Genomic DNA, 21,858 nt, shown 5'->3' with positions numbered 1-21,858 from the left:
GATGATGTGTATTGCACAACTTTTAGACCCCTAGCTCAAAGGTCAAGGTCACACTTAGCAATCAAATGTTAACATGGCATGAACAGTGTCTGTTTCGTGTCCGGTCCATAACTCTTTCATCCATGAAGGGATTTTAATATTACTTGGCACAAATGTTCCCCATGATGAGACGACGTGTCATGCGTAAAACCCGCACCCCTAGCTCAAAGGTCAAGGTCACAATTTGAGGTCAAAGGTCAACAGGGCTTTTTTCCTGTCCGGTCCATAACTCTCCCATCTATGAAGGGATTTTAATATCAATTGGCACAATTGTACCTCATAATAAGACGATGTGTCATGCACAACTTTCAGACCCCTAGCTCAAAGGTCAAGGTCACACTTAGCAGTCAAATGTTAACATGGCATGAACAGGGTCTGTTTCCTGTCCGGTCCATAACTCTGTCATTCATTAAGAAATTTCAGTATTACTTAGCACAGATGTTCCCCATGATGAGACAACATGTCATGCGCAAATCCCGGAGCCCTTCCTCAAAGGTCAAGGTCACCATTGGGGGTCAAAGGTCAATAGGGCTTTTTTCCTGTCCAGTCCATAACTCTGCCATCCATGAAGGGATTTTGATATTACTTGGCACAAATGTTCCCCATGACGAGGCAACATGTCATGCGCAAAACCTGGACCCCTAGCTCAAGGTCACAATTCGAGGCCAAAGGTCAATAGGGTTTTTTTCCTGTCCAGTCCAGAGCTTTGTCATCCATGAAGGGATTACAATATTACTTGGCATAAATGTTCCCCATGATGAGACGACGTGTCATGCGCAACACCCAGAACCCTAGCTTAAAGGTCAAGGTCACACTTTGAGATCAAACGTCAATAGGATTTTTTTCCTGTCCGGTCTATAACTTTGTCATGCAAAATAGGATTTAAATATCAGTTGGCACAAACATTTCCATGGATGAGACAACATGTTGTGCGCAAAGCCCCGGCTCTAGGTCTAAGGTCAAGGTCATACTTAGAGGTCAAAGGTCAAATTCAAGAATGACTTTGTCGGGAGCATTTCTTCTTTATGCATAGAGGGATTTTAATGTAACTTGGCACAAATGTTCACCACCATGAGACGAATTGTCGCGCGCTAGAACCAGGTCCCTAGGTCTAAGGTCAAGGTCATACTTAGAGGTTAAAGGTCAAATTCAGCAATGACTTTGTCCGGAGCTTTTCTTCTTCATGCATGGAGGGATTTTGATGTAACTTGGCAGAAATGTTCACCACTATGAGGCACACTTTTTTTAGAATTGTGTCCCTTTGTTGTTACTATAAATAGATTATATTATAACTTTTTTATTACTGGCCGTAGGGAAAAATTGAGACCACTTTTCTGTGGTACAACATGCACGGTACATCCAAATTTTAGGTGTATTTTGATCTATCTCTACCTGGTAAAGAGTTTCTTTTGGACTAATATTTTATAGATTTTTTTTTTTTAGGGTTAATTTCACTTTGTTGTTACTATAAATAACTTTTATGATAACTTTTTGTATAATCGGCCAAAAAATCCAAATGAAAACAACTGTACATTTTTATATATGCAAATTTTAATCCAAGTGCTTTGTTTTATTATATTGTATATATAGTACAATATTGTTTATACATCATTGACAGATATCGGTTCATTATGTTATACTGCAGTAGAGAAAATAAGGTGCCTTCCAGTAGGGGACTTTGTATTGCATGGCAATATTCATTCACTTGTTTCTTTTTAACCATAGCACTAGTCTTTTTATATTCTTTTAATTTCGCATTACCTGAGGTCTTTCTCACTTTTATCAACTGTTTACATGACTTTCGCCTGCGCTATATAATCGTGTCTGATTGTGCAAAGTATTATATATGTCTTACAAGTTATTAGATTTAAGCCTGCTGCTAAACATCGCTAATGAGAGAAACACATGAAGAATACATACCATGAACTCAATATCTGTGACTTGAAACCGATCGGTTATAAAGTTTGTTAACTTTATAGAGTAGCTAGATTAGTATTTATTTTCTAATAATGAAATAGTAAATACAGATACTATAAATATATAATTTACGATGCATAGCAACAACAAAATATGCAAAGGAATAGGCAAAAAATGAAAGAATGTATTTTTCCATCATGATGCTGCAAACATCAGCACATTTGCTTATTGCACAAATGTTTATTAACTTCCATACATGTTTAAGGCCGCTCTCTTTCAGTGTAAAGCCTAAAATAAATTAAGCATTTTCTTTATAACAATGAAATAGTATATATGCATAATTAAACATACATAGTAATAACGTTTTATATAAAAGACTACGCAATATTTTCTTTGTTGTTCTGCAGTACATTTGCCTTAACGTTTCTATCAATTCATGTTTAAAGACATATCACTCTGCAGGAGAGTATCAGTTATCTTTTAAATTCATAAATTGATGTTTCCAACGATATGACAGGCGTATTCTTTGCCTCTCATTGATATGAAAGCAAGCACAACATGTTCTACATGTCGTTTGCATAATGTCAGGCATCATTTGGTAGAAACAACTGATTCGTTTCAAACTTCGTAATGTTAAAAGTTTTACTTTCTGTGTTAGTTGCTTCATTTCTCAATCGATTAAAACCAATTATGTCTCTTTCTCAGCTTTCCGATGCTCACTTTTTGATCAAGGTTCTGGGATAAATTATTAGTTGAATCCCCGATGTATCTACATCAATCGTTGGATACACAATGATCTCACTATCATCAGTCTACCTATGTATACCCTAGCAATCTTGTGCTATCTAAAGAAGCATGTTGTGATTTATAGAAGTATAAATCAGCCGTGCCATGAGAAAACAAACATAGTGGGTTTGCGACCAGCATGGATCCAGACCAGCCTGCGTATCCGCGCAGTCTGGTCAGGATCCATGCTGTTCGCTAACAGTTTCTTTAATTCCAATAGGCTTTGAAAGCGGATGCCACTATGTTGGTTTTCTCATGGCACGGCTCAAATGTTACTTCTGATTGGTCAAAATCCGTACATTTTACAACCAGTACTTGCTCTAATTAATGGTTGGTTCCTTTTACCAGTTGTATATAATATAATTTGTGATTAATCATAAATCGCCCAAATGTTATTATTAACAGCAATACAACTACTAGTATAATTAATTATGGCAATAATTGAATGTTATGAGATACGTTATTAGTCCCCTACCGGTTTCCGTCCGCAAATCTAGATCCTGCGATAGCTCAAAAACTCAAGCGAGGCTCTTAAACCTTGGTTATATATATTATGCACGTACATGCTATATGCTTGTAGCTCAAAGATCAAGGTCACTATTGAAGGTCAAGTAAAAATTGTTTCTGCTCCATTCCTTTTAATTGCATTGAAGGATATTTAAGCACTACACACAAACGTTCTCCATGATGAGATAATGTGTCAACACATGATCTATGCTTGTCGGTTAAAGGTCAAGGTCACTGTTCGAGGTCAAGTAAAAATTTGTTTCTGCTCCATTACTTTCAATTGCATTGAAGAGTTTTTCGTACTACACGGAAATGTTGCCCATGGATAGACTATGTATCGCGCACATGACTCATGGTTGTCGGTCAAAGGTCAATGTAACTATTGGAGGTCAAGTATTTTTTTTTACCGGAAGGGGACTTCCATATTGCCACTGCAATACTCGTTCACTTGTTAATACATCAAATATACAATTTATTCTGATTATTCCATCTCTTCATGGCAAGAAATTGTCACAGATATTTATACAAATATAGTACTTAATATATATTATGTATAAGTATATTGTATCCCGTTCATTAGTACATTTATGTGTTTACTCAACCCATTCATAAAGTCTAAAGTTAACTGTTTGGTTTAATGTTTCATCGCTGTGTGTTTGTTTTGTCTGTCACCTAATGACTCATAAGCATTTCTGTGTGTATTTGGTGTTCCATAGCTGTGTTCCTCATCATGTCTTTTACCTAATGACTCATAAGCACGCCTTTGTGTATTTGCTGTTCCATAGCCGTGTTCCTTATCGTTTCTTTCACCCAATGACTCATAAACAATCTTTTGTGGATTTTGTATTCCGATTTCTTTGCTGGCTCCTCCTGTGCCATTGCTTTGAATTGTTGTGTAAGCACCGTCTCCTGCTTCATCAGAAATATGTGTTACGTTATTAGTTTGTTCGGGTACGTATCCAACTTCAGTCAGACGTGTCTCTTGATTCGTTCTCCTGTTAGTAAAAGGAATATTTAAAAGTAGGTTTCTCTTGTCTAAAATGATACTAATAATAAACCAATTGTTTTAGTATCAACCATGACATTAAAATGACGCATGAAATAAATTTTAAAAAACTGTCCTTGTTTAATGTTATTTCAAATATAACGCAATAAGACATATATTAAAGAATGTAATGTCCTTTTAGAAGCAAAATAATTTTAATTATCCTAACGACCGTGAAGGGTATACTTTTATGCAAGTGTTAAGACATTATTTGCAAATGATACGAACCAAAATAATTCTTCTGATGATGATAAATAGTTACAAGCAATGAATTATCCTTCATGTGGCTACCGAGACAACAAGATTACAAAATACATGTAGTTATAGCACAACTCGACCACAAAACAGTCATTAAAATGTTATTTAAATGGGCTGCGCCAAATGAAAACCAACATTGTGGTTTTGCGACCAGCACGGATACAGACCAGCCTGCACATCCGCGCAGTCTGGTCAGGATACATGCTGTTCGCTTTCAAAGCCTATTGTAATTAGAGAAACCGTTAGTGAACAGCATGGATCCTGATCAGACTGCGCGGATGCGCAGGCTGGTCTGGATCCATGCTGGTCGCGAAGCCACTATGTTGGTTTTCTCATGGCGCGGCTCAAATAATGATCGATGATTAAGGAGAGCGGGTGCGTATATTATTTATTTTGTTTTACATGTTTATATTAGAAATGTGATTATTTAAATGTATCTTTACTTGATATTGACGTCATCTGAATATTTCTAGAAAAACGCGTACATACGTATCTTTACCTTTTTACAGCTAAAGTATAAAGACATACCGCTTTTTCATCAGCATTACTGCCACAACCACAAAGATGACTACAATTAAGGTGCTGACTGTAACACTTATACCTGAAGTATCAAAGCAAATAGATGTGTGCTCTTCCTAATGATTCTGCATCCTTACAAGAAGGTAAATCAAGCTACGGTTGTATCTTAATATCAGTCAGGGACTATTTCACTACAACATTACTTATCACTTGCCTTTTAAAGTACAAGGATCAATTTATTGAAGGGAGGTGGAAGGAAATTCTAATGTGTCCCTGGTTGCGTGCATGAGTACATCCGTTCACCCGTCCGCACGCTTGTCTTAAGTTTTATCTAGATTATGAATTTGTCGATCATTGAAAAAACACCATATGTTTTCCTCATTGAGATGGATTGTCCTTCGAACAAACACCAGATCAACTTTGAAAGGTTAACACCATACTTTGGTAAGGGTGTTCGGCATGATTCATTGCACATCTTATCCGAGCAGTAACTAAAACTCGTAGAGAAAATTATTTTACTTCCCCACTGGAATACAGCGAGTGCCAAGCAAAATACAGGCCCTAAAGTCAAGCGGGGTAACGTTTTGTAGGATGACGTTCGGTGGAAAGATATTTTGCGACATTTGACTGGAGGACGTTCGGCGGGGCGACATTCGGCGGACGACATTTGACGAGGCGACGTTATGGCAACATTTGGCTGGGCGTCATAATGATATTTGGCAGGGCGACGTTTGTCAGGGCGCCGTAACGTCGATTGTCGTTATGTCGCTGCGACAGAACGAAATAATAAAAAAATGGCAGAAATCAACCAGCATATAAAAATAATGGTAGCAGAGAATTTATAAATACAGAAATACGTGGAACAGCATTCCACTTTTCTCATATGTGAAAAACTACTTTCGAATATATCAAAACCTTTTGACGAATACGGAAATGATATACGGTCGATGCCGGATACGAACATTAACATGGATTTAGAGCTCTAAACAGCCTTGCGAATACCTGTCGGTCGGTCATGTGAGCCCAAAAAAAGAAAATGACTGTCAGTCGATCAACAATAAGGCTTCCGAATAAAAATTATTACTTCTTTTGAAATGCGGTACTGTATTGAGGAACTTATATTTTGTACTTGTTTTGTTATTTGTGCATAATTTCCTATACTGACCAAAAAATAACTGGAGTTATCTACTGATAACCGGCACTGATCAGTTGCTGTAAACTAAAGCGTTCTTTGTGTATTGAGCGGAAAGCAGTTTCGCTCTTAAGGTTATTGTCACCTAAACCTAATAAATGTCACAGAACTGATGCTCTGAATGTCCTTTAGTGATTCTGTAAATTTATTCAAATATGTTTTTATTAGTATTAAAAGTACATTACCTAGTGTGTCTGCAACTTCTTCCTCGTCCAATCCCTTATTTCCAGGATTAGTGGACACGTCTGTTGTTGTTGTGGCATTTTCCGTTTCCGGCACTGATGAAGTAGGTGGTTCTTCTGTGAAAGTATGTAAATCTACAAAACATATATGTAGTAATTTTCTTCATATTATTTGTATATTAAAGTAGGATATGCATTGTTTTATAAAGAGGAAGCAGTTAAAAGTATTGCTCTTAAGATAGGCTTATTTGTTAAATCTAGATTTTCTCTCTTGAAGAATTAATTGGTGGAATCAAAGAAAAAAGTTTAATCTCTTGGGAACCAAAGATTTAAGTACTGTCTCAGTTTGACTGAGTCTGTTCATGTGTGGTAAACAATTGGCCCTTCTTTCAGTAAAGAAAAGCATTTCCTCGTCAAATCGCTAGAGTGTTCATCTGTACGGGGTTCCGGAAAAGTATAACACCAGGATATTATTAAAATATGAGACCGAAACATGGTGTTGGAAATAAATCCACGTTGTTCGATGGAAAATAAGCGTTAGTTGTTTACTCGAGTTGTTATAATATGTCTTATTATCAAGCATATGGCATTGAGTATTTATGTAAGTTTTAGCATCAAACGTCTGATATGAACGGTCAAATTACCTTCAAGTTAATGTGTGTTAGAAAAGAGACACAGCCAACTTTCTTTATTCCATATTTAGTTTATACATAATTTATTTTAGGTCGATTGTGAAGGAAGTTATTCAATTTATATTAATCACTCTCGACACCTCATTCCTGATGGAATCCATCGCCACGAGGGTATGAGAGAAGAGGCCAGATTCCCTTTTAATGCTGAGCGCCAAGCAAGGGAGCTTCTGGTACCACTTTTCACGTCTTTGGTATGACGCGGCCGAGGATCGAACCCTCGACCTCCCGCACTCGAAGCGGACGCTCTACCACTAGCTATCGAGGCGGTTCAAATTCCATATTTAAAGAACAAACGTTCAATGTCTGTTAATCAGATGTCAGTAGTGTTTGATCTATGAAAATGGTTTATAAAAAGCTCATAAAAAGAGATATAATTATACTTATGTCAATGAAACCTACGGTGCCACAGAGGTGACATAAATGTTTTATACTAATACGTGCGCACATATTAGTATAAAACGATAGGGCACATATAAGTAGGAAGAACAACTGCGTACGTATAACTTTAAAACTACGAGCGCTTGTATTGAACACCTATAACTTGTTACATGCGCACAAGTTAGCTAATATGTGTGCACGTTTTAGTATAAAAACATTTATGTTACCTCTTTTAATCATGCTTCAGTAACAACCCTACTACAAAATGAAAAACAAATAATCTAAATTTAACAAGCGATAAAATGACAGTAGAAGGTAATATTTACTTTCTTTTCAATACATATATAAATAACTATTGATACGACAGTCAATTAAAGACCCACCACAAAATAACTGTACTTTTTGGCATTTCCATGATGGTAATTATGATTTGCTTGAAAAATGCAAGTATCTAGTTTACATATTGACAGTGAAATATACAAGTATAAGGCCAAGGCAATGTGTTTAATGTCTAAACATTTTACTAAATCAATGTAGCAGTATGCACAGCATATGATGTAGTATGTTGAGTTTAGACCACATTTTGTTTATACTGTGTATGAAATATTTGTCGATGTTTTAAAAACTATACTTAAAGATATAGACTGAATAATTATGCAGATCAACTTGTGAAAACATATAAATTCAGCGATAGCCTAAGTTGTCCACCTGTCATCTTGTAGTAAAGTTGAATCATCAGAATGATTTTCACGAAGTTTTTGTGGGAGGAAATATGGGAGGTCATTAGGTTGTGGTGGATCTTTAAACACTCGCAAGCAACATCCTAATTCAAATGGATCAAACGCTTATAAGTCGTAACTTAATTTTACTATATAAGAAAAGGGCTTCTCCAGCAACTGCAATCAACTCGAACTTCATCATCACCACCACCAGTTCCACCACCATCACCACTACCACCACCACCACCATCACCACAACCACTGCGGAGGTGGTGGTTGTGGTGGTAGAAATGGTGGTGGTGAAGTTTGAGATATTTTTTGTCACTATTAGATGTTGCTTCAGTTCTTGAAAATTTTGTCAAAACTTTATCTTAAGTATTGAAAAACTTATGCAAATTTATAAAACTACTGAAGATTAATCTGTGACGGATTAAAGCTGATGAAAATAGAAAAAGCAAATTACCAATTTTAAAGAATTACTTTCCTGGCAAAATTATTTTTCCTCACAAAAGGATACTATTTTTCCTTGCTTTTGTTACATTTGTCTATGCATATATAATGATATTACAGAAATTTGACTTGATAAAAACAGTCATATTTACCATTTCCACAAAGAATATATTTTTTATCGTTTTCTTGTGTGAACTTCAGAACATATCCGGAAGGAATGTTATATGTCATATATCCATACATGATGTCAGACGAAATGTTACCCAATTCTAAAACAATAAAATGTCGAGTGCCCACAACAATGTGCTATAAAGTCAATGGGAACAATTTGTTTAATCATTTGGTTTATGACCTTATCAGAAAAAATCAACGTGCATAACATACATGACGTTACTAGTTAAAGATAGTGTGAAGGATGTTCAAATGTAGTTTGTTTACACTTAAATTTACAAGCATCTTCGTAAGAAGTTTTAGTATATTCCTCACAAGCTGACTTGTATCTAATTTAATCAACACTATTATACTAAAGAAGCATGAAACATGTATTGGCATGATACCTGCTTGTATGTTATATATATAAATGTATATTTCTCTTACCGGTACTTTTGGAAATAACACCACTGCGTACTACCCCAGTCCAAAAGTATTTGTTATTGTCACTGATTTGAATTATGTCTACAAACCGGGTTGGATAACTTTTATGCTGAAAGCACAATTTAGCCGCATCGTTCCAAGACTTCGTTTCCTGAAGGATTTTGACTTCTTGTTGTGTGGAATCTTAAAGAAAACAACATGCTTACAATACTTTTAAATTGTGTGTGCATATCGTATTACTTATAGTATGAAAATTAGTTTTATTACACGATCGACCAATGTTGACTTTGGTATCCTCAGCTTCATTGATATATTATGCAAAGTCAGTAGCCCCGCCGAGGGCACAACAGGAAGTATCACAATAAAGCAAAAATGATAATGTTCTTTGATTTTAATGTTTAATATAGAACTTATTGGATTGTATTTGCTTATTTTGTGGTTACCTCACGATCAAACTACTGTGACGCTTTGTCGGTTGGTGTTCCAAATAGCAGATTGGACATACTGTATTATATCTAAAAAAACTTTACGTACACTGCTTCTAGGTTATGAAACTCTCTTCATGGTAAGATGAAAGAGAAACTTATACACTGTATAACTTAACATATAAGTATAGCAGTTGCACTCATTCTTTCCCCGACGCCCAAGTCATCGTCGGCGTCCGTTTCCTAAAGTTTCTTGCAAGTAAGCTTATATCTCAGTAACCGCTTTAGGAAATGGTACTTGTTCACTGTGATGACATGACAGGCATATACAGATTACATAACTCTTTTTGCCTTGTTCACAAGGGTATGACATTAACGTTTAAGTTGTTAAGTTGTTGCACGAGATGGTATTTCTGTATTCACTGAAACAAACTTCATACACTTTTTCACTGTGATGATCTGTCATACAGTAAACACATTGCATTACTACTATAATAATAATTGTGCCTTTTCACACAGTTTCACGACATTTATTCGAGAGGGGGAAATATGTCGCAGGTGTGATAGAACCCTATCTTTTAATACAATAAATGAATGTAAATTATATATAGATATAGAACTAATCAGTTACTTATTAAGTAACACTTATTTACATATGCATCTAATCGCAGTGTTTTGTAAAGCTGTTGCGACGTAGGCCATATACATATATATAGTAGACACCTGACGTCGTACCGACGTTGATTAGACGTTGGATTTTGGTCGCGACGTCAGCGACGTCTAACCAACGTCATATCCACGACGTCTAATAGACGTCAGACTTAGACGTCTAGAAGACGTTAGAATTAGGTTGGATAGAAAGTCTGATAAATGTTTTTGGCTATAAAACTAACTGGTATAATCATGTTTGCTAGTATAGATTAAAGATATTTACTTGTTTTCATAAAGGCCTGGACATGCGCTGATAAATAATAGTTCATTCGCACATCAAACATTATTAAATTAAATTATGTTACAATATCGCATGAGATTTTCGGAAACGGATTTTGACGAAACTTGAAAGGTTCAATTACTGGATTACTTTTTGGACTTATTGTATTAGACTAACGTTGCCATAATATGAAATAAAGATGATAAAATACATGTGCTGATTACTTGTTTGATTGCAAATTACGTTGAAAATTTGGTCAGATTTTGGTTGAAAAGTAGTTGGATTTAGGTTGGAAAATGGTTGGATTCCGACGTCTAGTCAACGTCGAGATCCGGCGTCTAAACGGTTTTCAAGTCCAACCAAAATCCAATGTAAATCCGACGTCGGGGTCCGACGTCTGTACGGCGTCTAACCGAAGTCAGCTCGACTGGCAATGGGTAAATATCTTAAAAATAAGCACACGGTTCAAAACATTTTATTTCGCCATATTATAAATCATATGTTAGTTTATAACTACCATCTACATTGCGGAAAAAAGTTCTATTCGCGAAAATGTCATAAAAATTATGATTTTACTTATGACTATAGACTCACATTTTGAAAACTTGTTTTAGGTCCAAGTACTTTTTTAAGTCAATCTAGCAAGAAATCAAGTACACAAACAAATTTCATTTGCCTGATGTTCTAAGTATAGTTTAATGTTCTGAAAAAAATCAGGGTTTAACGAAATTCTACATTGTAATAAAATGATTGGAACTTACAGCATAACCTTAAATCAATAGAAGATTCCTTTGACATTTACTCCGCGTACTAAAGCAAGACTACTTACTAGCATACTTTATCTCACACTGACAATCATTGCAAAAGGTCTACAGCTTCTTGTCAAAGGAGGGCTGGGTAACTGACGGGCTATCTCAGATAATTCATTTGAAGTCTTCCAGCATTGTATTCTATATTAGGAAATCTCAGTCAAACGAACAAAAGTATTACACGTACAAAACTAGTAAAGGCTCCAATTAGAAGAAGAAAACTACATTGGAATGTTAAATTTAAAACGTCTGTTGTGCTAGTCTGTGATGACAAGTGATGGATTGATACAATTATCAGCAACAGATTTTGGTGTAGTGAAAAACTGTCAAGATAAATTCATGAACCTGCAAAAAATAATACGTTGTGAAAATAAACAGTAACCTGATATACACGAGGCCCACATTTGATCTTCTTTACAATCTTTCCAGTTATATTTGGCACCGTCGCTAAAATTTATCTGAAGGCATTTGTGCTCTCCTCTTTTTTTAATGATATCCGTGTCTGAAAAAAAGAAGAATTTATATTGAGCCCTGCAGTTCCAGTTTTGAAATAAGAAACTGAAAGAGGGTAACTAACAAAGAACCTCCATTAAAGTTATACGGTTTTGTAGGTAAAATAGCTTAATTCCGTTACATTAAGCACATTTATATGTGTCTTGTTCTAGGATTTGGCTCACTGATATGGAAGTACTGAATGTCTAACAGCAAATTAGTTGAACACTTTCGAACATTTTTCATATAACATCTTTGGTTTTAACAAACTTTCACACAACACAGCACTTTTCGCAACACCATGACAGTGTTTTATAGTTCTAGTAGATTTATAATTTCTATTATTTAATTGAAAGATGCATATATTTTCATGATGTTAAAGATATGATATCTTTGTCTTTATTTCAATATATTTAAAACAAGAATTTCCATTTATTTACAGTAATTTTACATCAACGGCATCTGCCTTTACTTCTGTACAATTGAGGTAATTTTTGGTATTTTCTCTTTGATATTTCAGCTATAATTCAATGTTATATAGAGGATATTTGTTTGTTTGCAGTGTGATATCGAAATATATCTTCACCGATAAGGGAGACAATTTAATATTTTCACGAAGGCGGAGCCTGAGTGAAAATATCAGAATTGTCTCCGTTATCGGTGAAGATATATTTCGATATCACACTGCAAACAAACAAATTTTCTTTTTATTTTATGCTAATTGGTGAAGATCAACGAATTTATTGTTTATTACATGCTAACATGTTCAAATAAAACCAATACTTCATGATGATATTAGGATTTATTTAGGCTACTGTGTTACATATGATGCATCCGCTAAATTACCATAGACACTCATGCACGTTGATATCGAATACTGGTGATTAGGTCCGTGAAATCAACACGACGCCATTTTGTTTTTGAAAACAAAAACTACATTTAAAATATTTTGTTAATAAATGCACAATCCGCGGCCAACAGACAGTAGTTAAGTAAGCATATTAAAAACTTTTCGGTCAATGCCGTCAGTTCGTTAAATAACCGGAAGCTTGCTTTGTTTACAAACGCTGAAGGTCAGATTAATGAAACAACCTGAAAAACGTAAACAACTGAAGAATATCCGAAAGTCCTTGGAAAATCAAGCTGCAGACTTAAATATCATCATGGATTTAATGGAAATATTGGTCTAGGAGCTGTATAGCATAACGGATAGGGATGTATTGGTCTAGGAGCTGTATAGCATAACGGATAGGGATGGAATTTGGAACACAACTGGCTGGGTGAGGAAGAATTTCGACGAAAATGCTGGCATATTACGTAAGGTTGAGTTGATGTCTTGTGATAATAAACTAAGACAACAACCAACTAAATGTGCTGTCGCCAGTAAAATCTACCATACGATAGTGAGGAACCGAAGAAACGTGTAGGAAAGACGTATCTATAGCTACATTAACGGCAAGGCCAAGCAACCACTTTATAAGGTAACATTTCTAGAGCATTAGATCTATAATATTATTTCTTCTGCAAATTTTATTACACCTAGCTTCTCCTATATAGGATTGTCTAGCTGTACATGTCTCCTGTATGGCTTGAATGTTAGGATAATAGTAAAAAGGATACCAGCAATTATAAAGGCAACAAAGGGAGTTAATTAAAGAATATATTTCAAGGGAGATAATTTTATCTGAAAAAAAAGAAGTTCGGCACCGTGAGTGATATAGAGAAATATCTCACTGATATTTTTCAGTATTTCACCAGTTAGCATAAAATAAATTCTAATCATCCACTGGAACACAAGTAACAAAGCATGATATTTTACCGGCAGATATTTTATTACAATGTTCGTTTTTCTTGATCACAAATACACTTTCCTCATCAACTTAAATGGAACAGAGTATAAAGTAACCTGTTCGAAGTAAGATAGTTTCATTTTTATTATCTTTAACAACACTCTCAGAACATTTTCAGTATTGAAATCAATAGAATATTTTCTTGTTTTACCATGCTTTACAACATGTGAAACATCAATATTAAATTTAAATAGGTAGTTCCTGTTAGGTATACTTTACAACCTTATAAAGACTTAGAAAAACTCCTAGTTTGTCCTATGAAGGACATTAAAATAACTATTAGAAGAATTACATTCAAATGAAAATGTATTCAACAATCTTTACCATTAGTACTTATTCTGTACAGTGATATATGGTCCTTTCCGCCGCACACAGTTTGAGACATGTCGTCACAGGGTTCATTGCATTCTTGTTCAGTGATCTTTTTACCAGGTTCCGTGTCAAAACAATAGCACTGTAAATGTATTTCAAGCTTTAGTTTCTATATATATATTTGGCAGGCCCATTGAAAGTGATATCATCTATAAACTTGAATCCACGCTTTACTACAAATATATTTTACATGGAAATCAAGTGTGCATATTATACATGTACAGGGATGAAAGATATCTGTAAGAATAGTTTTTGCTTTTATAGTACATTATGGTTGGTTTAGTAGAACAGGAACGATTACCCGTAACATATTTTTCTGATGAAGAACAATCCAACATTAAATTTATTACAAGACAATAACTATTACAACAACCACGACCACTCTGTTTTAGTGTAGTCTTAGAATGAAATATCACTTAGGTTAGATCAAAAATTGTTAGATATTCACTTCATCATTATACAATAAGTGTTTATCATTTTATGACTCATAAATTCCGCTAATCTCAGCGGCAGTTACTTTTCATACGGCTGCAAACAGAAAGTAATATTCACTGCAAAAGTGATTTTTCTTAAAAGATTGATAGAGAAGTTATTCTTCAAAATAAATGTACGCGCTAAGCTAGATGTACATCTTTTAACAAAAAAATCTTCTGAGAACCTTCTTAATGAGTAATTAATACAGATTGTCTGACTATCTGTTAACATGTTTTCTTACGAGCAATTTAGCATTACGGTTAATAGATAGCAGCTACTAATCACACCTTTTTCAGTGAAGTCATAAAATAAAAAAAACTTACTATCTAATGATATCGGTAAATGTCTATGGACCTGACCAAGGTGATATTCACTTCGGCAGGTATCACCTTAGCCAAGTCCAAAAGCTTGAACATACACCTCGTCATCATACAATAACTGTTTAATATTTTACAGTATCTTAATGAATGATATAAAGCGATAAATGAAGTCTATTAAACATATTGATGCTCAGTCAGTTTTATATAATACAAACACTAAGGTCTTAAGTTATAAAACATTGTTCAGGCAACATTATTTCACGATATCGGGCCAATGTGATCTTATATTGAACAGACTCTATATAAAGTGTAGAATTCATATAACAATTAGCATCCATTGAAATTTAATTTATTTAAAGACATTCGGTGCCTTTATTTTGACATATGCCTAAATCTAGCACTGACAATTATCTAGATCTGTAAAAATCGTTTTATATTTTATCCTTAGATCAGAAGTTAGAATTTACTGGTATATTTTGGATATGGAAAATTAATATATTTTGATAACATAACCTTTGGTAAATACGACTCCGTTACATAGAGGTACTTTCTGGGGCCTCCGTGGCCGAGTGGTTAAGGTCGCTGACTTAAAATCACTTGCCCCTAACCGATGTGGGTTCGAGCCTCTTTCAGCACGTTGAATTCTGAGGAAGCCATCCAGCTGTCTAACGTAAGGTTGGTGGTTCTATCCGGGTGCCCGCTCATGATGAAATAATAATAATCATCCTCCACCATTAAAGCTGGAAAGTCACCATATGACCTATGATTGTGTCGGTGCGACGTTAAACCCAACCCCAAAAAATGCTTTCTGGACATTTTATCAACGTACCGGTACATTTAAGTTACAGAAACAGATACTTGTAGTAGATATTGCACTTTACCTTACGTTGCTCTATCCCAATGTATTGTGAGTATGAGCATGCCGAATAGCATCGCCCTGGTGTTGATTTACCAAGTTGTATAGCTGTTGGTATCGGCTGGATGTTTTTGGTTTTAATACAACCTTTCGTAGAGAATTGTATCTTTATTAATAACAACATTTTGAAATAAATAATCAAACTATCATACAAATTAGAGTCTTAGTGCATATGCTTCCACACTGCAAACGTTAATAAACCATCTTTATGTATATTTAGTCATAAGAAAATACTGATCAATAAAATTGCACCTTTACTAATCCCACCTGTCAGATATTATATACCTGTTTATCAATTATTTGGAAGTGATGAAAACATAAAAAATATTACCAATATAATCGAATAAGGCCATATGCTCGTAGTATCCTACCCATACGCCAAGATTCAAGATCGGTTTATCAATAGTTATATCAAGTTTAAGTCTTTCATACAGTATTGTAGGTGTCGCCATTTTACACTCAGTGTCTGCTTCTGTCCATGTTGCATTTGTATTTGAAACAAAGTAACACCAGGAATCTACCAGAATAAAAATAGACAAATGTTAGGAGCAGACTTTATAAGAGCTATTCAGTAAAAATATTTCTGTATAGCTGTGTATCAATGCGTTTCGTGCGTCTTTAATACACCTTGAACAAATGGTAAATGCATTTTTATTACAAACTCTTGAATGCCTAATATCGAAGAGATCCTTGTAGGAATATATGTAGTCTCATCTTGCCTCCTACAAGATCCTTGCATTTCTACTGGTCAATTTAATAGACGTCACGTGGCGACAGGGTATATTCCATATCCTGCAAGTACATTTCAGATATGAACTTTGATTAAAAACAAAATGGCTGCCACATCGCTAGCTCCAGCTATAGATATCGTTTCAGAGATAAACAAAAAATAGTGTTTCATTACAGTTCTCATTTTCCCTATCTAATTTAGGTTCGTAAAGTTAGCCGTAAGTAGATCTAGCGGAAGTAACTCTGTATGACATGGCCGCGATTACCAGGTTGAAATCTTGTTTTAATTAAGTCATCGTAAAGCGAAGGAATTAACATATTTGTAAGACAGCAGTTTGTTGTAAAGGAATTAACAGGAAACGGGACGAAAGCCGACGTTTTAAGACATTTTTTACATCTGATTATTTGTCGAAAGAAATAAGGATGGAACATAAAAGTTTTTCAAAACCAGTTCATAACCTGTATAAATGAGCTGTGATTTGTGATTTTGTCAAAATACAGTTCATTTTGCATTTTATGGCTGGTGTTAATCAACTATAATCAAAGCATGATGACCAGAGAAGATTGCAGGATTCCAGTGTGCACTGTAAGTAGCTTTATTGACATAAAAAGTTATGTCAATAACAGCGAGGATTAAAAGGTAGCCGGCAAGATAAAATCGTTACACTGGTTGTCGGTGACAGGATACGGGATATACGCTTCGCTCTCGCCTGATGTAGATTTTCTCGACAGCGTATATCCCGTATCCTGTCACCAGCAAGCAGTGTAACTAATAATATCAATTGCTTAAAAATGCCTTTTAATTTACTATTTTATAGTAATATAATAGTGAAGTATAAATGTCATTACATCACACTTTTTGTTCAAGATCAAGGAAAAATATCATTTCCGACATTTAAATATTTAACACTACTGAATAATAGCAAGTATTAAAGATGTATGGTGTAATTTCATTATGTAAACTATAACCAATACAGTATAATAGGACTAATTTGTCATTAAAATATTTAAACCTAGAGAAATTGACAACTTTATTTTCAATGTTAAATTGCGCTAGAACTCAGTATTTTAATCCGACGCATCACCACTCCAACACTCTCCTACAGAAATGTTTTAACATTTTCCTAAAATAACATGACCATATTCATTTATGTATAAAGAAATGTTTGTAGAATATAGTTGTTTCTTAAGGTAAAGCGGCACTTAGGAAACTTCAGTTTATAACAGAGTTTTCTTTCTCTCAAAACTCACAGAAATGAATAATTTAGCGTTTAAAAAAAAATAGATATCAACATTTGCAGGGTAGGGTTTCTCGCTCCTACATTCATTCCTACTCTGGTTGTTTAAAATGCTCCTACACTGAAGGTATACATACATATATAATTCTTCATAAACAGTAGCTGCTTTCGGGGCGTTCACAACGAGTTTACACCCCTCCCCTACCCTACCCTCCCCTACATTCTCTTAATCAACCAATTTTGATAGTGTCAAATTTAGACTCCAGAGCATTTTTGAATCTTTAAACGAATAATCTGCCCTATTCGCTCGCAATTGTATCATAAGTATTTATAATAGCTTAAGTGGACCGGACAGACATGGTGTCGGTTGATATGCAAGTCTTAATTATGAGACTTAAATTTCAAATATATTATTTTACGATCGTCTGAATTGTAAGAACTGTAAGAATTTTATTAAAACAATTTGCTTCTTCTCCGTTTCTCTACCAATCCACTCTTTATCATTACTTATCTTACAAAAGATTGCTCGTTTCTTGTATTAGGTCCAGAAAGATGTGAGCAATAATTTATTTACTAAAAAGCAATTGTTATTGCGAAACAGAGGTGAACATTGTTTCCAGAGTTTCCCTACGGCATACAGATCAGCACAGCTACCTATGAGGCTAAAGGTCCGGACCTTCACTCGACATTCACGGGCATATTCTTATACTGATAATTAAAAAAAATTGGACATTATCTATCCAGATATACGTCTTTTTTTTGGGGACATTATGCGTCGGCTTCTTCCACCCCTTATTGTGTTACTGCATATCATTTGTGCCTGGCTTCGTCCTGGTAGCTCATTTACGTTTAGGTATCAGTCATTTCATTAATATCTATATATGAGCCACGCCATGAGAAAACCAACATAGTGGTTTTGCGACCAGCATGGATCCAGATTCGCGCAGTCTGGTCAGGATCCATGCTGTCCGCTAACAGTTTCTCTAATTGCAATAGGCTTTGAAAGCGAACAGCATGGATCCTAACAAGACTGCGCGGATGCGCAGGCTGGTCTGGATCCATGCTGGTCGCAAACGCACTATGTTGGTTTTCCCGTGGCGTGGCTCATATTACTAGCAGATTTGAACTATTTCTCTTCTTGGGATTGACAGTGGCCAAAATTAGATACTAACATTTGGTTCTTATCTGAAAATTAAATCAAGGAAGACAAATAGTTGGTATTTAGCTATCTAATATTCATAAGCATGCAACGCAATTTAGACTGTGTATTTTTATCCTGCTTATTAGTTTTAACATGCTAATATTAAAGTATATATTTAAACTAATGTAAATATTATTAAAATAAGGAAATGTCACAGTGAAAAAGGATTCTGGCCTTTAAATTCTGAAAAAAAATCTGATCCTCATTCATAGCAAAACAAATAGTTGACTCCAAGAAACCCCAAACTCTAACTATCGCACAAGACGCAAAGTTCAAATGGTCGGCCCCTTACATGCTATAACAATACGACAAAAACTGATCGCATAAAGTAACTTGTGTTAAAAGTGTTTTATTTGGTCAAATTAAATTACAAAGTTGCAGACGCAAGAAATGTGTCGGTTTTGCCTGTCTTTACTAAAGACCCATTATACATAAGATTTATTTTAAAATTAGGATCGCAGAATAATAGTTTCCTTGTAAACAATACATACTATCCTAGAAAACAAAAATCTAATTTACATCTCAGTCAGCATGGTTTAATAAATACCTCCGTACATAACTCAACATCACAATAATTATTGATACAAGATATCATGTTCATTTTAAGTATACCTACAACATCGTTCTTATCAGAGTTAATTTCGTTTGCACGTTTAGAGCTTTTTTTTCTTTCTGTACAAAACATTAATTTGCAGGTAAATATTAAAATTATCAATTGAATAAAACCATTACCTTGGATAAATGAAAAATAGACCAAAGAAAAATATAAATACATCTCCATGTTTGTCGCACTGCATTTATTCCGTTTGAAATATCAAGTAGGATAGTTAACGACACTTCAAGGAAGTTTAAAAGCAAATATTGTGAAATTCTGATCGGATGTTTTAAGGATGTCTACTGTAAGTGCACTAGTGGTTTTATCGGTTAAAATGACTTTCGCCAAAAACAAAATTATTAAGCTTTGAACAAGGCATTTAGACTTGCCATGCCGTTCAAATCCTGTCTGTTTATTTGTACTAAATACATTTTCATCATTTACTACGTTTGATCACTGTATGTCAACTAAGTAAGGTTATAACAAGAAATACAATGATTTGAATCTTTCATCACAGGTAAAGAGATAGCAAATGTGAATGAAATAGAGAGAGATCTTTACTTATAAATCAAACGCACACCACTTGAGTAATAACTTTGTCTTATTACACAAATCTAACACATTCATATCTTAATCAAAACAAAAGTACTAGGCTAAATTTATAAACGGCTATCTTACATTTAATACAATATTTCAGAAGATTTGATTTTAAAAATATCAAAAGAAACTTATTCAACTTTGTAACACATTAATGATGATAACATCTCCTAAAAAGCTGATTTCAAAATACTCAAGAATTTGACAGCAATACAGAATTCTGAAGTAAGTCCTTTTAACTGATTACATGTAAAAGGTACCTTAATTGGACTCAGTAATGTTATACTGCAATGTTCATACAAGAACAAAGCACTTGATGAGGCTGAACATAATAAACTTACATACAAACTTGAACAGCCAGAAGTCCGCCCTATATCATCACGGATGATTGAGACATCTAAGGGTTGTAGTAGATGGCTGTACTTTAAACAGTCTACCTGTCCAGTCTGTCCAAAGGCTCTGTTCTTGGCCCTTATCTCTTACTCTCCTACATTAACGACATTACATTTTCCATAAAATTCGGAAAAACAGACTTCTACAGATGATACAAAAGTATATCTGACAGTCAAATCATCAGTTGATTACCAAACGTTACATCGACTTGAACGGTAGGAACGGGTAAGTGTGGGGTGATACGAAATACTAGGAAAATGAGCTCATACTGTCCAATACATTCTACATTACACAGAACAAATAACAGTTCCTAGAGTTTTAAAATGACAGTCCCTAAAGTTTTAAATTGGCCAGCCCATATTAACAGTATTACATCCAAAGCCAAAAACTCTTTTCGGTATATCATGTGTAATACCAAGACAAACTGTAAAGATATTACGATAAAAGTTCATAACATCTATTTCCACCGCCAACTAGAATATTGTTCAGCACTTTTGTCACCCCTTACAGAAGCATCTAAGTACCAAAATTGAAACGAGTAAAATTTTGATGCAAAGCATCAAATCGCCGGAGAACTGAATTTACAATAACGTAAGAAAATCACGAAATTTAATGATATACATATACTCCATATCGACAAAATTTATCACGTGATCCGAAACGGGTAAACAGAGAGTTTCCCATCCAATAAAGAACTACTAGAGGCCATTCCTGAAATTATCTGTAGACTGTTGTCAAGACTAGGATTAAATTAGGATTCTATGTAGGTTGATGGTCTAAATGTTTATTCATTAGCAAGTGATAAGAAATACACTAACTATGGTTATTAATCTGACATGGTTGTAAACCCATTGTAAAGGCATTCTCTCTGCAGTGTAGTGAGAATGTTTGTCTGTTTCAGATCACGTGATAGGGCTATTGAAACGGAGTATAGGGATAAGTTCTTTATACATTTTTCATATTTTCCTAAAAAGCTATCTTTTGAAATAATAATTTTCAGCTCCTAAATCCTTTATGTAAGCCTTGCATTAACTGCATTATTTTTCTTTTATTTACAATATCATATTTTCATTGTCATGTTTTAATAACTTCTCCTACCAGCTGTAGAATCCTAAAGCGTATCAAATATAGTCTCAGGTTTCTACCGGCGACTAATATGTTACTTCAGCAGCACGCTATGTCTGCAACAATTGCGAAACATATTATACAAGCGGTGTTTCCCATATAATAAATACACT

General features: G+C 34.7%; 1 protein-coding gene across 2 annotated transcripts; it reads right to left on the bottom strand.

Moving 5' to 3' along the window:
* Positions 1-1,486: 1,486 nt before the first annotated feature.
* On the bottom strand, positions 1,487-19,967 carry LOC123559451 (uncharacterized). 2 transcript variants are annotated; one of them, XM_045351289.2, is made up of 10 exons: positions 19,768-19,967; positions 16,199-16,384; positions 15,833-15,954; positions 14,110-14,239; positions 11,826-11,945; positions 9,282-9,461; positions 8,837-8,953; positions 6,449-6,580; positions 5,081-5,153; positions 1,487-4,244 (listed from the first exon to the last, which is right to left on the bottom strand). In XM_045351289.2, exons 1-10 carry the CDS (start codon positions 19,814-19,816, stop codon positions 3,884-3,886), a joined length of 1,470 nt encoding a protein of 489 aa, XP_045207224.2. In that variant the 5' UTR covers positions 19,817-19,967; the 3' UTR covers positions 1,487-3,883. The 2 variants fall into 2 exon arrangements, with proteins under 2 accessions (XP_045207224.2, XP_045207225.2); XM_045351290.2 differs by having other exon boundaries at positions 6,449-6,562; positions 19,768-19,965.
* Between the last annotated feature and the right edge of the window lie 1,891 nt (positions 19,968-21,858).

This window comes from Mercenaria mercenaria, unplaced genomic scaffold (assembly GCF_021730395.1).
Source record: "Mercenaria mercenaria strain notata unplaced genomic scaffold, MADL_Memer_1 contig_1785, whole genome shotgun sequence".
Taxonomy (NCBI): domain Eukaryota; kingdom Metazoa; phylum Mollusca; class Bivalvia; order Venerida; family Veneridae; genus Mercenaria; species Mercenaria mercenaria.
The sequence above is the reverse complement of the archived record's forward strand: the minus strand, read 5'-3'. Positions and strand labels throughout refer to the sequence as shown.

What these genes read in the sequence shown, in the direction of transcription:
- LOC123559451 (XM_045351289.2), bottom strand. Translation starts at nt 19,816, where the DNA reads ATGGAGATGTATTTATATTTTTCTTTGGTCTATTTTTCATTTATCCAA. An exon ending in GTGGGCCTCGTGTATATCAG is followed by an intron (nt 9,462 to 11,825) that starts GTTACTGTTTAT and finishes GTTTTCTTTAAG; the next exon opens with ATTCCACACAACAAGAAGTC. An exon ending in TGTTATTTCCAAAAGTACCG is followed by an intron (nt 8,954 to 9,281) that starts GTAAGAGAAATA and finishes TTATTGTTTTAG; the next exon opens with AATTGGGTAACATTTCGTCT.